Source organism: Calliphora vicina, chromosome 3, assembly GCF_958450345.1.
Source record: "Calliphora vicina chromosome 3, idCalVici1.1, whole genome shotgun sequence".
NCBI lineage: Eukaryota > Metazoa > Arthropoda > Insecta > Diptera > Calliphoridae > Calliphora > Calliphora vicina.
Window position 1 is genome coordinate 22,102,258 of NC_088782.1, and position 18,786 is coordinate 22,121,043.

At 31.5% G+C, this 18,786-nt stretch overlaps 1 protein-coding gene across 1 annotated transcript in view; it reads right to left on the bottom strand.

The window, feature by feature from the left end:
- Fife (regulating synaptic membrane exocytosis protein fife) overlaps positions 1–18,786 on the bottom strand; it is a 146,910-nt gene that overhangs the window by 77,972 nt on the left and 50,152 nt on the right. Inside the window, exons 4-7 of the mRNA XM_065504503.1 lie at positions 12,371–12,622; positions 11,943–12,208; positions 11,615–11,863; positions 11,150–11,394 (exon numbers count right to left, since the gene is read on the bottom strand). Coding sequence (XP_065360575.1) covers positions 11,150–11,394; positions 11,615–11,863; positions 11,943–12,208; positions 12,371–12,622 — 1,012 coding nt within the window. The remainder of the gene's footprint in view (positions 1–11,149; positions 11,395–11,614; positions 11,864–11,942; positions 12,209–12,370; positions 12,623–18,786) is intronic.

Here is an 18,786-nt window from a genome sequence, read left to right on the forward strand (position 1 = left end):
ATTGGACAGCTTCAGTGGACAGTTTCTTTATGGAAAAGTGTCTTCACTTCACTTGGACAGTTTCAGTGGACAGTTTCTTTATGGAAAAGTGTCTTCACTAGACAGTTTTCTATAGAAAGGTGACTTCACTAGACAGTTTTCTATAGAAAAGTATCATCATTGGACAGTTTTCTATAGAAAAGTGTCTTCACTAGACAGTTTTCTATAGAAAAGTGTCTTCACTAGACAGTTTTCTATAGAAAAGTGTCTTCACTAGACAGTTTTCTATAGAAAAGTGTCTTCACTAGACAGTTTTCTATAGAAAAGTGTCTTCACTAGACAGTTTTCTATAGAAAAGTGTCTTCACTAGACAGTTTTCTATAGAAAAGTGTCTTCACTAGACAGTTTTCTATAGAAAAGTTTCTTCACTAGACAGTTTTCTATAGAAAAGTTTCTTCACTAGACAGTTTTCTTGGACAGTTTTCTATAGAAAAGTTAAAAAATTAAATTTTCGTATTCCTAAAAATAAATTTTAATAATAATATGATTGCGTTGGATCATAGTATGATTAATTCGGGTAATTCTATGATTTCACTGCTTACATCAGAACATCATGTATGACAATGATATTACGATTATATTTGATCATAATATGATATTTATAATGGTCATAATAAGTTTAGACTACAATCATAAATCTTATCATAATATGTTGCTCTTAGATTATGTTTACCACAACCATGTTTTTCCAGTGCATGTAGTTCGTTTTAGAACCTTATAAGGACACAGAATATACTATATACTAATGTGGGTCTGCAACAAATATTTTGATGTTTTTTTGGCGCATATAAATGAACTTATAAATGGGGTTATATATAGAATAGTGCTACATTTCTTATGATATAATTACTTTTTCCAAAATCGTAAAATAGCACTCTTTAGATCTACATAGTTTTAAGCTGTAAATATCATTTACTTAATTCACATTTTGTCCAGAGCTATGTCCATGGTTCATATCCTTATTGTGTGAAATATATTTACTTATTTCTACACCATTCAATCCAGACCCAGATCTAAAATTAATGGGTTCTATGACTTAAAAGAGAAATCGTTGGTAAAAACTTTATATTTTTTTCATATTGTTTTTTTTTTTGTTTAAACTTTCACTGCACTTGCTTTATTGATTTAAATATGTCTTCCTTCATGTGTATCTAACACATTTTATCCATCAACTCATTGTCGTTGTCGTTGATTTACTCTGTTGCAAACATTTTTACACTTTTGTGCATTTACACAAACACACACAAATTCACATTCACCACCTTTCCTGTGACTGGTGGCAGAATGAATGTGTCAAGTATTCCTGGGATTTCATGGTGTATGTCACTTATCACACTTCTTACATACTCTGACGACACAAAAGTGGTAAGAATTTATAACTTTTTCGTACTTTTTATACCCAACCAGCAAAAAAAAGAAGGCACATTAATTTTGTCATTCCGTTTGTAACACATCAAAATAGTTGTCGCAGGCCTTCATTCGTATATATGTATATTCTGGGTCCCCATCAGATTCTAGGACGATCTAGGTATGTCCCTCCGTCTGTCTGTCTGACTGTTGCAAACGAAATGGGCTTGCTAGTTGAAATTTTCCACAAATACTCTCTGTTGATAAGGTTTGTTTGGTATTGAAAATGGGCAATATCGGTTCATGATTTCACCTAACGCCCTTACAAGTGTCCCCCCGGAATACTGTTTGAACAGACATAAATATGTTGATTAAGAGGCAATCCTGATCAAATTTTGCACAAATTAGTTCCAAGTACTCTGATATTATATGGTAAACTTTACAGTGTAAAGTATGGCGTAAATCGGGCAACATTTGTTCCTAGTCCCCATTCAAGGCCCCCTCAGAAATGACTCGAACATTCCTAATTGTCTTAATATAATAAATAATTAATATCGCGGGACAAAAAAAAACGGGATAACCTCTATTTTTGACCTATTTTTATACCCTTCACCTTCATGAGAAGGGTATATGTATATAAGTTTGTCATTCCGTTTGTAATTTCTACATTTTTCATTTCCGACCCTATAAAGTATATATATTCTGGATCCTTATAGATAGCGGAGTCGATTAAGCCATGTCCGCCTGTCTGTCTGTTGAAATCAATTTTCTGAAGACCCCAGATAACGGAGTTATGAGCAAAAAACCGGGACAACCTCGATTTTTAACCAATTTTTGATCTATATCTGGATTACTAAGTCATTAATATAGACAATATGGATATCTAATGATAGATATTTCAGTAAGTAGGACCTACAATGGGTCACAATCAGGAAAAATAATTTTTAACCCGACTTTTTTTCTAACAAAAAAAAATTTTTTTATTAATAAATTTGGAATTTTTTTTTTAGAAAATCACAAAAAAAAATTTAAAAAAAAAAAAATTTTCATTAAGAAATTTGGAAAAAAATTCTGAAAATTAAAAAAAAGGTTTTGAAAAAAATAAACAAAAATTGTTTCTTAAAATTTTGTTCACTAATAAATTAAATCTAAAATTTCTTTTTAAATTTTGTTTACCTAAAAATGTTTAAAATTTTTATTTTTTGAAGTATAATTTGATGAAGGGTTTATAAGATTCGGCACAGCCAAATATAGCTGTCTTACTTATTTTTACTGCTGTTGTATCGTCGGAGTTAACAAAATTTAAGTACTTTTTCAGGGGGGTGTTTCACTTAAGTAATTAAAATTGAGTTTCAATTAGCTTAGATTCTTGGGGTTTGAAACAAAAAAAAGAAGTAAGATACTTACTTTCTCTTCAAAATGTTACGCACAATTCTGCGACATTGCAGGATGTTGGCACTCATAGTCGCCAGGGGCAGAACAAGATCGGTTATTTATAAAAATTATCAAATAAAAAACCAAATTTATGAGGGTGCTGTGGCTTAATTGGTTAGCGCGTTTGATCATTAAGCATGATATGGTATTTGTGGCCTGGGTTCGATTCCCAGCCGCTGCCAATCAATCATCAGTTTGTAATAATTATTAGTTTACTAATAACTAATATTTATCACAGCGCCCTCCTTCGGTGGTATAACACTAAAACGCCACCGAAGTAAAATAATTAAATAAAGGTTGTTGGCTTGACTAAGGCGCCATCTCACCACCACAGGCGCTGCAACCTGCACTAATAACAAACATAACGCGCAATTGCAGAGTTGTCAATTAAAAAGCTTTTCTCCTCCTTTCACCACCTTTTCCTCTACACTCTATCCCCTTTCCAAAGAAAGTAACACATTTAATATATGCATATTAATTGCCTGAGTGTTACTTCTCTTTTTAAAAAAAAAATATAGTAGTACATTTTTACTAAAAGCATTAAACATTTTTACAAGTTTTTTTAACCATATTATGGTCACAGTAATTATGAATATGATTGCGGTAACCATAGTATGTTTAACTTACCATTCAAGACATTCTAGCAATCATATATATGATTGTAGTAATTATGTATATGATTGTGGCAACCATGTCTGTTCTATGATTATGGATAATGCTTTGAGAACAACATATTATGATATAAAGATTCATCATGAACATGATTGCCATAAATATATGTTTATTTACTACAATCATATATATGATAATGTGAATGGTGACTTAAACATATTATGGTTACCGCAATCATATAAATTGTTAAAATTGTTGTAAAAATGATGAAATGGAAACTATATTTTTTCCAATCAAACTTTTATTTCAGAGAGTGATTAGTTTAATTTTCAGTACACGACAAAACGCTGAAATGCCTTGAAGTAACATTTTGTAAACTGATTACAGATATCAAAGTACATATTACTTGTGACACAGTATTTCTTTTCTTATTCAAAGTTCTCTAATACCTACAAGTAATACTTTAGTACTTAAGTAATAATTTTCTTTTTTTAAAGTGCATAGCAAGTATCTTAATAAATATGTAATATGGTTTTAATAAAATTTAATTTCCATACTTTCACTTTTAACACGGAGATACACTTTTGCTAACGTACACAAAATAATGTGGCACTTTGTAGTCGTAAACTGTAGAAACTATTTATTTCGGTGGAAGGATTGGAAATGTGCTAAAATAAAATAAAATTTTGATCATGTTTTATGAATTTCCTAGACTAAAATATTATAAATTGACTTTACAATCTCTCTCATACTTTACTAAACTAGTTCTAAGTAATTTAGACGGTATTTAGTGGAAATGACAAAGTATGTTAAATGGTAATGACTTCTCATTATCAGGTCTTTGCTAGTTTATATTTATTTTAATTATTTGTTAAATATTATTCAAGTTAACTTATTATGTTTTATTGTTTTATTACAGGTCAGCTTTTTTACGTCTACGATCATTTATAAGGTAAGTTATTAAACATTTATTATATGATATGAGTTGAAAGGTAATTTTAAATTCAAACGTAGAAACAATTTAAGCCTCATTAGGTTTATACGGTCCAAATTAACCTTTTTCCAATTTTAGCTTCTATCTTAGATCTTTATAAATTCAAATTTTATCTTCAATCTTGGGTCTTTTAAAAAGTCGAAATTTATCTTCAAACGTAAACTTTATACAGTTCAATTTTAGATTAAGCCATAGACCTATTCCAGCTTTAATAGTCTTAAATCTGCAATCGTGGATATTTATTCCGTCGTATTTTTGCTTCAATCTTAGATCTTTATACAGTTAAAATTCAGCATTAATTGAAAATCATTATACAGTCAAAATAGCCGTTCATTTAAAATGTACAACAACAGAATTAAATAGTCACTCAGTGTTTTTATACCCTTCACCATGAGTGGCAAGTTTATATATAAGTTTGTCATTCCGTTTGTAATTTCCACATTTTTCATTTGCGACCCCATAAAGTATATATATTCTGGATCGTTATATATAGCGGAATCGATATAGCCATGTCCGTCTGTCCGTCTGTGTGTTGAAATCAACTTTCCGAAGCCCCCAAATAACTTACATACACGATTCATACATCAATATCTCCGAAATTCTTCCGGCTCGGTCGGTATTTAAAATCGAGAAAATCGGTCCACAAATGGCTGAGATATAAGAAAAAAACTAGGGCAACCTCGATTTTTGACCTATATCTGGATTACTAAGTCATTAATATAGACAATATGGATATCTAATGATAGATATTTCAAAGACCTTTGCAACGACGTATATAAGACCATAGTAAGTTGGACATACAATGGGTCATAGTATGTTATAGCTTCAATAATGGAAAAAAATATTTTTTAACCCGAATTTTTTTTTCATCAAAAATTTTATTTTTGTCATAAATTCTTTTTCCAAACAAATTTATTACAGAAATTTAAAAAAAAATTTTGAAAAAAACTTTTTTAAACAATTTGGAAAAAAAAAATTTTTAAAAAAATTTTAAAACTTTAAAAAAATTTTGATTTTGTTTAAATAAAAATATTTAAAAAAAAATATTTTTAAGTATAATTTGGTGAAGGGTATATAAGATTCGGCACAGCCGAATATAGCTCTCTTACATGTTTTTTTATACACGTTTATAAATTCGCAGAAATACAGAAACACTTTATAATGTACACGAATTCACTTGAAAAATACAGTACACTTTAAGGCACTCAGTTGATGTTTATTCGAAAAGCGTCTCTGATAAACTAACTCAAGACTGCAACCTCTGCCACTATTTATAACACTGCCATCTGCACTCTAGATTGCTCTTTAACTGTCTAGAGCTTTCTAATACATACACCATCTGTGGTGTACTTTCTACAATGTTCCTTTACTCGAATATACGGTCGCAGCAAACAGCGTTGCCATACTTACGATCAATGGTCAACTGAAAGCTTTTATTCAATGTTAATAATGCCCACAGATATGTTACAATTTGCTATTACATTACTGCTATTTGAAAGCATTATGCTGCTTTTAAACCAGCCGTTAAAATCGTTATATTTGAATTCAAGTACAATTTCGTAACAATATTTATACAGTTTAATTTTAGCTTAAATCGAAGATCATTATAAAATCCAGCTATAAATGAAGCTATAAATCGTGGATCATTATACAATATTAGCACAAATCTAAGAACTTTATACAGTCCAGTTATAGCTTTAATCATAGATCTTTATGCAGTCCAATTTTAGCACAAATCTAAGAACTTTCTACAGTCCAGTTATATCTTCAATCGTAGATCTTTATAAAGTCCAATTTTAGCGTAAATCTATGAAGTTTATACATTCCAGTTATAGCTTCAATAGTCGATCATTATATAGTCCAATGTTAGCTCAAATCTTAGAACTTTATACAGTCCAGTTACAGCTTTAATCACAGATCTTTCTACAGTCCAGTTATAGCTTCAATCGTAGTTCCTTATATAGTTTAATTCTAACTTAAATCTAAGAACTTTATACAGTCCAGTTATAGCTTAAATCGAAGATCTTAATACAGTCCAGTTTTAGCTTCGATCGTAAATCATTATTCAGTTTAATTTTTGTTTAAATATGAAATATTTATACAATCCAGTTATAGCTTCAATCGTAGATTCTTATACTGTTTAATTTTAACTCAAATCTAAGAAGTTTATACAGTCTAGTTATAGCTTCATATAACTAGACTGTAGATCTTTATGCAGTCCAATTTTAGCATAAATCTATGAACTTTCTACAGTTCAGTAGCTTAAATCTAAGAACTTTATACATTCCAATTATAGCTTTAATCATAGATCATTATTCAATTCAAATTTAGCTTAAATCAAAGATATGTATATAGTTTAGTTATTGCTTCAATCGTAGATAATTATACAGTCCATAATTTAGGTTTAAATCAATTTAACTTTCTTACGGTAGAAAATATAACATGAACCTGACTTATTTCAATTAATGAGTCCCATACATTTTGTCCACATAAATTACTTTTAAATTCAACCTCGTATAAACTAACAAGTGGTTTATTTTCACAGTTTACATACGTGGGGGCTAAAAGCTGGAGGGTTGAACATTTAAGTTCACTTGCATACGATGCAAAGAGTTCCATTTTACTTAATCTTCATGCATTAAATGCATGAATCTACAAGAGCGCCAGAAATATTTCAAGTGAAACTACCCAAGTAATTGTAAAATTATGCTGCATAAGAAATGTGGCAACACAAAAAAAAAAAAAAAAAACAGATGAAAAATAAATGTCTTTAAATATGTATGAATAGATAAATGTGTGAATGTGTCTTTAAAAAAACTTGTGTTAGTTTTTTGTTGGAAATTTTGCTGCTTTGACACCCTTTGTTGGCATTTCAGTGGAATAAGGTAATCATTTTTGCTTGACATATTCTTTGAAATGATAAATTTTATAGAAATTTGCTAATATACATAGTTTTATGGTAGGGTTATTTAATTTAGCTAGGTGTAGTGCTTAAAAAGAAAGCTTTCTTCTGCTTAAAATATACCTTCACAGAAACTAACACTAATTACCTCGTATCTACATCCATATTCCGTATAATACTAGATTCCTCATAAGTGGTGTAAAATAACAACTGCCATAATTACTACAATAATTGTCTTACTTACATATATGTACACACTAGAGTGCTCCAAGATTGTATGGACGAAAAAAATTTTCTAGGTACAGGCCGTCCCCCCCCCCTCTAGAAGTTTTGAAGTGCATTTACAAGGGGAAAAATGCAATTGTTTCAGTTTTTGTAAAAATTTTGGCATTAAATAATTACTTTTGTAATTTAATTTAAAAGAATCGAAATGTACACGTAATTGTCGTTCTAATAAGATATAAAAGACAAAAATCGGTTAAAAAATGGTAAAGTTATTAAAAAATCGCCAGGCCATTAACGTATCTCAGGCCACTAGAACAAGAAATGTGAGAACAAAATTAACATATTTTGAGAAATATTAAAATAAAAGCTCATTTTTACTTAAAATATATTCATATTTACTTGTATATTAGTTTTTGTCTTCGTAGGATACCGTTAACCTATTCGCAGCTATGACCAAAAAATAGAATTTTTTTAACGGCAGTTTCAAAACTCAAATTTCTAATTTTTAAAAATTTTGTTAAACAAATTTCAGAATTTTTTGATCATCACATTGGGATTGATTGAGAACATAATAGGGAATAAAAATATGAAAAAATTATGTCAATACCTCTTACAGTTTTTCCGTACCAGCGATTTAAATTTAGCGATTTTCAAGAAAAACTAATTTTTTGTCCATATTTTGGCGAATGAGCCCAATTTCCTTACTGTTATAAATTTTAAGTAAAATCTATTCATAATATTATAGCCCTGGTAATTTTAAATATGGTCTGAAAGTTTTACTAAAATCGGAAAACGATAACCTTTAAATCGTAAAGGTCAAAAGTCAAATTTTTCAATATTTGGAATTTCTAATGAAAAGATAGCGAAATGTTATATATTTTTGGGCCGATTTTAATGAAACTTGAGGAAAATATAACATAAAGTCCAGAATTTAAAATAACAGCACAAATCGTTGTCCGATTTGTCTCAAATTTTCAGAATTTAACTTTTAGGCCTAGTGTCACAATATTCCACACGGCACTCTTCAAAATTTTAACAAAAATTTTTTTCCATACAACTGATTGTCACTCTAATGTACACATTGAATTCACCTCTTCAATTATAGCCTTAATCGTAGATGTTTATACAGTAAAAATGTAGAAATTTATACAGGGCACTCGATAATCTTTCTAGAGTACAGCCGTATACATTGATACAGTACAATAGTAACAATTTATACAGTACAATCGTAAATATTTATACAGTACACTCAAAGGTAAAATAATAGAGGTTTATAAAGTCCAGTTTTTATTTAAATCGTAGATCTTTATACAGTCCAGCTTTAACTTCAATCGTAGATCTTTATACAGTCCAATTTTTGATCTTTATACAGACCAATCGTAATTCTTTATATAGTCCATTTTTTATTTCAATCCTTGGTATTTATACAGTCCAAACGTAGATCTTTATATAGTCCAAATTTAGATCTTTGTACAGTCAATCGCAGATCTATATACAGCCCAATCATAGATCCAGTTTTTATTTCAATCCTTGATCTTTATACAATCAAATCGTAGATGTTTATATCGTCCAGTTTTTGATCTTTATACAGACAATCTCAGATCTTTATACAGAGCAATCTTCATATAGTCCATTTTTTATTTCAATCCTTGATATTTATACAGTCCATACGTAGATCTTTATATAGTCCAATTTTAGATCTTTATACAGTCAATCGCAGATCTATATACAGTCCAATCTTAGATATTTATACAGTCCAATTTTAATTTCAATCCTTGATCTTTATACAGTCAAATCGTAGATGTTTACTCAGTCCAGTTTTTACATCAATCGTAGATCTTTATACGGTCTAATCGTAGATGTTTATACTGTTCAATTTTTGATATTTACACAGTCAATCGCAGATCTTTATACAGACTAATAGTAGATCTTTATATAGTCCAGTTTTTATTTCAATCCTTGATATTTATACGGTCTAATCGTAGATGTTATTACAGTCCAATTTTTGATATTTATACAGACAATCGCAGATCTTTATCCAGTCCATTCTTAGATCTTTATACAGTCCAATCTTAAATATTTATACAGTCAAGTTTTTATTTCAATACTTGATCTTTATACAGTCCAATTTATACTTCAATCGTAGATCTTTATACGGACCAATCGTAGGTGTTTATACAGTCCAATTTTAGAAATTTATACAGTCAATCGCAGGTCTTTATACAGTCCAATCGTTGATATTTATACATACCTATACTAGATCTTTATACAGTCCCATCATATTGTTACGAAATTGTACTTGAATTCAAATATAACGATTTTAAGGGCTGATTTAAAAAGTAGCATAATGCTTTCAAATAACAGTGCTGTAATAGCAAACTGTAACATATCTGTGGGCATTATTAAATTAAAGCTTTCAGTTGATTTGATCGTAAGTTGGCAACGCTGTATTCGAATTCGAATATTCAGTTAAAGAACATTGTAGAAAGTACACCACAGATGGCGTATGTATTAGTAAGATCTAGAATATTCGAATTTTGACAATTAAAGAACAATCTAGAGTGCAGATGGCAGTGTTATAAATAGTGGCAGAGGTTGCAGTCGTGAGTCAGTTTAACAGAGATGCTATTCGAATAAACATCAACTGAGTGCCTTAAAGTGTGCTGTATTTTTCAAGTGAATTCGTGTACATTATAAAGTGTGTCTGTATTTATGAGAATTTATAAACGTGTATAAAAAAACATTGAGGACTATTTAATTCTGTTGTTGTACATTTTTAAATAAATAAAAAGTTGTTACAATTTTCAAAATACTAAACGGCTTTTATTTGCAATCAAAAGTATCCGGTAAACCAAACATTTTGAAAAGGTTAAAACGTAACAATATATATTTATACAGTCCAATATTAAATATTTATACAGTCCAGTTTTTACTACAATCATAGATCTTTATACAGTCGAATCGTAGATGATTATATGTCCAGTATTTACATCAATCTTAGATCTTTATACAGTCCGGTTTTTATATCTTTATACAATTATTTTACTTCAATCTTAGCATTTTGACTACAATCGTAGATCCTTTTACATTCCATAGATAGAATTTTTACTTAAATCTTAGATGTTTTTCAACTTCAATCGTTGATCTTTATACAGACCAATTGAAGCTTGAATTGAATAGATTTTTAGATGGTCCGATTTTAACCTCAATCTTACCATCGTCATTCAACTTCAGGGGAAGTTCTTAATATAATCCAGTTTTGGCTTTAATTGAAAATCAAATTCTATCTTCAATCATAGAACCTTACACAGTATAATTTCTGCTTTATCGTGAAAATGTATACAGTTATTAACTATTTTTGATCATAGATCTCTTTACAGTAAAAGATTTTTCACCAAAAATAGTTTAATCAAACAATTAAAAAAAAAAAATGTTGACCAAACATTAGTTTTCTCTTAAAAAAGTTTTTAATAAAAGCAATAGAAGCAATTTTAAATATTTGAAACCAAAAATCCCTCATTTTAAAACAACAAAAATTATAAGTCAATCCCCTAATAATTTAAATACCTAAACCCAACTGTAATTGCAATACTCACTGCGATGAGCTTTATCCGAAGGATCTCTTCTTAAAATAATACGTCTTTTAGATGAACATATGGGTCCCGAATCGACATCGTGTATAACAATTTTAATCTGTTCACCATCCATAGAAGTTTGGCGTCGTGGCGCCTCCAAGTCCTCCAAATTGGGGCCTGTAAATGAAGCCAAGGGAGGTGGTATAGCCGAAGGTATGCCAGATGTTGGTAGAGCACCACGTGATTGTAAAGCAGCCAAATCGGGTCTAATGATAAAGAGAGTAACACACATTTCAATAAAATATTTTTGCAAAGTCCAATAATGATTTTTTTATTAAAATAATTGAAATTTTGTTTGTAAATGAATCAAGTAATTTTGTAATTGAGTTAAATACTTCCGTAATTGAGCCAATATTTTCAATTACATTTGTAATTGAGTCAATTTTAATTCAACTATCAATCAGATTTCATTGTTTTAACACTTACAATTGTGAACCTCTCCTTCTCATGCGTCTGTCATCATCGACCGTTAACACTGGACTACCTTTATCCGGACTGGGCGATTCATCATTATTGATATCTTCCGAGGGATGAGGCACACGAAACGAAGGTCTACGAGAGCCGGGTAAAGCAATTTGAGGGCCCAGAGTGGCATCGCCGGGAGAACGTTGTAGCTGTGAAGCTTGGGTGGCTGCTTGCAAAACACCCGGAGCAAATACATCATAAGCCGATTTTCTATATACGATATAAAGAATATATATCATACAAAAAGTTATGAATTGTAAAACCTTGTTGTTTTTTTTAAATTTTATACCTTCTGGGCATGGCTGGTATACCCAGACCCATATCAACGCCAGCACCCAAACTGCCGGCTACACCGGCAGCTGTGGCATTGGCATCGTCATCATAACTGTGTTGACGGGCAACTCTTGAGCCACGTCTGGAAGCCATGCGTGAAAGTGGTGGTCCAAAACTTAACTCCTCTTGTCGTGGCGGACTGCCCGAGCGACTGGGTGCCATACTATGGCCACCCTTGCGCCAGTCCATGTCACCACCAGGCGTTTTGTTACCTTTCAATTGCTAAAACAATAAAATATACAAAGAAATACTTTCATTTCATTTATAAAGTTCACATGCAAGCCAGTAATTAACTTATAAGTATTTCCCGGCAAATACAGCAATTTCATTCCAAGAAATTTTGCTTTCATTCAACAAGGATAAAACTTTTCATTTACCACTTACCCGTTCAAGTTCTTTTAATGACGCAGGTGATACATCTGAATGTCGTCTAAGTTCGGGACTGCGAGGTGGTGCCAGTGCTGCACTACCGTTTGCGGGTGCCAGGGTTTGTGTGCTTGATCCCAGTTTGGCATCTGAGTGACGTCGTTGCAATGCTTCTAATACTGGTACATCCAGACTTGAGTCTGTTGAATTCTGTGGTATGCAAACACGTGAGGCCATCTTTCGTCGACACACACTGCAGCGCCACATGTTCTGCAAAAGGAAAATTCGCAACAAAATCGAGCATGAGTAGAGAAAATCAAACGAATTACTAAGAAAGAGGAGGGGGAAAATTATCATACATAAATACAAACATATGTATTAAAGTATTATTGCGATTAAGCACGTAGGCGTGGAGGGGAGTCAGGGAATTTATGGAAGTTTTTTTTTTGGTTTTCAATATTTTTGTGGCAGGAAGTAGAGGTGTGTAATGCCTTAGTGCGTTTGCATGTGCTTGTGTAGCATTTAGCCCCATTGTTGTGTAATCGTATTTAATTATTTGTTATTGATTTATATTCTTTTTAAAATGCAAATTGCAAAGTTCTTGTATTAAAAGGTGCGGGAAAGAGTAGCAGGAGAATAACAAAATTTTTTTATAATTCATTGCAAGGCATTTAAGTCTTTTTAAAGAAATAAAACAAGGTCAACTATTTTAAAAAGAAGAAGGAGCTTAAATGTTTTTTAAAGTCTTTATCTTGAGAGAAATGTGACTATATTGGGGCAAAAGTCTGTCTACTCTAGACAGAAGTCTGTCTACTCTAGACAGAACTCTGTCTACTCTAGACAGAACTCTGTCTACTCTAGACAGAAGTCTGTCCACTCTAGACAGAAGTCTGTCCACTCTAGACAGAACTCTGTCTACTCTAGACAGAAGTCTGTCTACTCTAGACAGAAGTCTGTCTACATCTAGACAGAAGTCTGTCTACATCTAGACAGAAGTCTGTCTACATCTAGACAGAAGTCTGTCTACATCTAGACAGAAGTCTGTCTACATCTAGACAGAAGTCTGTCTACATCTAGACAGAAGTCTGTCTACATCTAGACAGAAGTCTGTCTACATCTAGACAGAAGTCTGTCTACATCTAGACAGAAGTCTGTCTACATCTAGACAGAAGTCTGTCTACATCTAGACAGAAGTCTGTCTACATCTAGACAGAAGTCTGTCTACATCTAGACAGAAGTCTGTCTACATCTAGACAGAAGGCTGTCTACATCTAGACAGAAGTCTGTCTACATCTAGACAGAAGTCTGTCTACATCTAGACAGAAGTCTGTCTACATCTAGACAGAAGTCTGTCTACATCTAGACAGAAGTCTGTCTACATCTAGACAGAAGTCTGTCTACATCTAGACAGAAGTCTGTCTACATCTAGACAGAAGTCTGTCTACTCTAGACAGAAGTCTGTCTACATCTAGACAGAAGTCTGTCTACATCTAGACAGAAGTCTGTCTACATCTAGACAGAAGTCTGTCTACATCTAGACAGAAGTCTGCCTACTCTAGACAGAAGTCTGTCTACTCTAGACAGAAGTCTGTCTACTCTAGACAGAAGTCTGTCTACTCTAGACAGAAGTCTGTCTACTCTAGACAGAAGTCTGTCTACTCTAGACAGAACTCTATCTATTCTAGATAAACTCTACTCTATCAAGACAGAAGCCTGCCTGTATCTAGATAGAGGTCTGTCTGTATCTTGACAGAACTCTGTCTATATCTAGACAGAAGTCTGTCTACATCTAGACAGAAGTCTGTCTACATCTAGACAGAAGTCTGTCTACATCTAGACAGAAGTCTGTCTACATCTAGACAGAAGTCTGTCTACATCTAGACAGAAGTCTGTATACATCTAGACAGAAGTCTGTCTACATCTAGACAGAAGTCTGTCTACATCTAGACATAAGTCTGTCTACATCTAGACAGAAGTCTGTCTACTCCAGACAGAAGTCTGTCTACTCCAGACAGAAGTCTGTCTACTCTAGACAGAAGTCTGTCTACTCTAGACAGAAGTCTGTCTACTCTGGTGTACTGCTCTAGACAGAAGTATGTCTACATTTAGACAGAACTATTTTTATATCTAGACAGAACTCTGACCATATCTAGACATAAGTCTGTCTTTATCTAGACAGAAGTTTCTCTAATCTAGACAAAACTCTGTCTATACCTAGACAAAACTCTGTCTATATTTAGACAGAAGTCTGTCTATATTTAGACAGAAGTCTGTCTGTATCTAGACAGAAGTATGTCTTTACCTAGACAGAAGTTTCGCTAATATAGACAAAACTAGATATAGACAGATATCTAGATAGAAGTCTGTCTACTCTATCTAGAAAGAAATATGTCTACTCTATCAAGACAGAAGCCTGTCTGTATCTAGATAGAGGTGTGTCTGTATCTTGACAGAACTCTGTCTATATCTAGACAGAACTCTGTCTGTATCTAGACAGAACTCTGTCTGTATCTAGACATAACTCTGTATATATCTAGACAGAACTCTTTCTATATCTAGACAGAAGTTTGTCTACACATATCTTCAAAGCTTTGGTTTTGTTGGTAAAACAGCGGAGAATTTGATTTGATTTTGTTCTGTGATATAAAATCAAAGCACATGATCATTATAAGAACAGCGGAGAATTTGATTTGATTTTGTTCCCTGAGATGAAAACAAAGCAACAAACACATGATCATTATAAGAAAACGCCAAGTAAGCTTATAGTGTATGTGTATCAAAGTAACGTCAGCAGAATTTTCTTGCCCTATTACGCGTGCTAAGGAATTGTGATTTCGGGCACCACTGATCTAGACAGAAGTCTGTCTATATCTAGACAGAAGTCAGTCTATATCCAGACAGAAATCTGCCTATATCTAGACAGAAATCTGACTTTATATAGCCAGAGCTCTGCCTATATCTAGACAGAATTCTGTCTTTATATAGACAGAGCTCTCCCTATATCTAGACAGAAGTCTGTCTATATCAAGACAGAAGTCTGTCTATATCAAGACAGAAGTCTGTCTATATCAAGACAGAAGTCTGTCTATATCTAGACAGAACTCTGTCTATATCATAAGTCTGTCTATATCATAAGTCTGTCTATTGATGCAGATTCGGCTTTTAAAACTTGTTTAAACTCCACCCATATTGCTAGAGTAGTTTATGTAATCTGAGCTAAATGAAAACTATTACAGTTATATCTCTGACTGTAATTATTAAAATTATATTATTTTTCTGTGTGTGCTTCATTCAGTATGTTTGAATGTGTCTAAATGGTGGCTCATGTGGTTGCATGAAACCAGAAAATAATATTATATACACGCATAGAACACCATCTGACTAAATTTTTGCCATTTTAATTAACTTAGCAACAATTAGCCAAAAATGGAAAAACCATAGAAACTTTCTAACGTATGTACACTACACATACAATAATATATTTAGAAATGTGTGAGCAGAGGAGAGTTTTACACCCAGCAATTTTGCTTTAAATATTTTATTTGCAAAAACAGCGAAGCTTGTATATAGCCATAGTCTTTTATGGAATCGAACCCGCAACCCTTAGATTTATAGCCTAGTAGTTAAAAAAATAAAATTACTTTGAGCAAAAATGCAATTCATCTTGCAATTATATTCAAATGTTCTAACATCTGTTTTGTTTATTACCCTTTTTTCATTCTTGTATAATTTCGATGTCATCTGCTTAGTTTTAATAACTTATTGGCTATTTGATTAACGAAATGTTAAGTAGAGGCTACGAATTGATGTTATACATTTTACTAGACAATTTAGTGGTAATTTTTTTAATATAATGATTCAATGCATTACTTTAATGGTTACCAGTGGTCTAAAAGGTATCCAGTGCGTTATATGAGTATATTTAAAATTAGAATAAGGTGGGCAATTGTTAAATTTAACACAAATATCAAACATTTGAGAAATGGTCAAGTGTTTTGAACCACCTGCATATGTAACACTGAGCAGAATTTATTATTAAAACATTTGCTGGGTAAATGGCTGTGTATTTTATATTTCGCTCATTATGGCCCAATCTACACAAACGTAATAGAACTACAACTACATATGTATTACGTTGTAGCTGTTGCTTATTGTATTTTTATTCGCATTTGTTTTGCAAAAAAATAAATAAAAATAAAAACATGCTGAAGCTTTAAAAAGGCACATCAACCGTTCATTCGTCCGTGTAAAAGGAAGTGAACGGAAGGAAGAACAAAAATATATAAATAAAGGATCTGACATTAACAGAAAATTCGCATGTTTTTAATATTTTTGTGAAACACACAAAAATGAAACCACACAATACATAAACAGCAAATTAATGAAATTGTTATGGTTTTTGAAAGAACAAAAAAAGAAAAATATTAAATAATTAGTTGGGAAAAGAAAGAAAAGCAAACGAATTTAATGATTACGATTAAGTTTCATAAATATTTGTTAAAACTAATGAGTTAGTTGCATATAATGTTAAAAAAAACATGTGTTTTAAAATAGTACCAAACTGTTTTCAGGGATTTGTGAAAATCTAAATCCCTTGCATTCGAGTAACAAACAACAACTTGTTAGTTAATTTTTGTATGACTGGAGGAAACAAACGTTAAAGTTTTAGCAAAATTCACTTAATATTTTAGGATGAAATGTATTTTTCCCGTTATTACCCCTTTTTGGTACTTTTTTTTGTCCAATTTTTTTGCAAATAAATTTTAGTATCTTAATATGTCTATGTCAATTTATAGAAAAACATATTTTATGAAAAAAGTACCAAAAATAAATACTGTTACGAAATTGTACTTGAATTCAAATATAACGATTTTAAGGGCTGATTTAAAAAGTAGCATAATGCTTTCAAATAGCAGTACTGTAATAGCAAATTGTAACATATCTGTGGGCATTATTAACATTGAATAAAAGCTTTCAGTTGACCATTGATCGTAAGTTGGCAACGCTGTTTGCTGCGACCGTATATTCGAATTCGAATATTCAGTTAAAGAACATTGAAGAAAGTACACCACAGATGGCGTATGATCTAGAACCATGGTAGGCGTTCATATTCTTCAGGTTACGATGATTTTCGTCAAACAACCCGAATGTGAACAAAAGAGCGTAAAAATACACACAATTCATTCAGTTTCTTCATGTTGTTGTGGATATTTTATTTTTTACCCAAAAGAGCACACAAATTAAATGCCTCTTTTTGCCTACCAATGATCTAGAATATTCGAACTTTGACAGTTAAAGAGCAATCTAGAGTGCAGATGGCAGTGTTATAAATAGTGGCAGAGGTTGCAGTAGTTAGTCAGTTTTATCAGAGACGCTTTTCGAATAAACAACAACTGAGTGCCTTAAAGTGTGTTGTGTTTTTCAAGTAAATTCGTGTACATTATAAATTGTGTCTGTATTTCTGCGAATTTGCAAACGTGTATAAAAAACATTGAGTGACTATTTAATTCTGTTGTTGTTGTACATTTTTAAATAAATAAAGAGTTGTTAGAATTTTCTACTAAACGGCTTTTATTTGCAATCAAAAGTATCCGGTTTATTTAAAGGAAATAAACCAAACGTTTTGAAAAGTTTAAGACGTAACAATACTATTTTTACCCGTTATGTGTTCGAGTTGGTATTTCTTAATAAGTTAAGAATAAAATTAAAAATTTATTTCTATATTTGTTGATTTAAAAGATTCCTAAGATGCAAAAAAAAATGTACCAATCATAGTTTTTACCTGTTTTCTTCCCTAAAGGATTTGAGTTTCAAAAAATTACCAGAGACCTGTATGATACTTTTTTGAGTACCTGTCTATACCTAGACAGAAGTTTGTCTACGTCTAGACAGAAGTCTGTCTATGCCATATTTGGCTGTACCGAATCTTATATACCCATCACTAAATTATGCTTTAAAAAACAAATTTTAAATATTTTTAGGTAAACAAAATTATTTTTTTTTCCAAATTTAAAATTTTTTTAATTTTTTTTTTTTAATTTATTAGTGAAAAAAAATTTATGACAAAAAATTTAGTTTGGTGAAAAACAAATTGGGGTTAAAAATTCCGATTTTGACCTACTGTTGTTCCAACTTACTATAATAGCCCTATATAAATCGTTCAAATGGCCTTTGAAATATCTATCATTAGATATCCATATTGTCTATATAATGAGTTAGTAATCAGGATATAGATCAAAACTAGGCCAAAAATCGAGGTTGTCCCGGTTTTTTCCTTATATCTCAGGCATTTTTGGGCCGATTTTCTCGATTTTTAATAGCTACTGATAGATAATTCCCGATATTTTTTAAATTTTGTGAATTTGGTGAAGGGTATATAAGATTCGGCACAGCCGAGTATAGCTCTCTTACTTGTTTAACAGTATTATAATCAC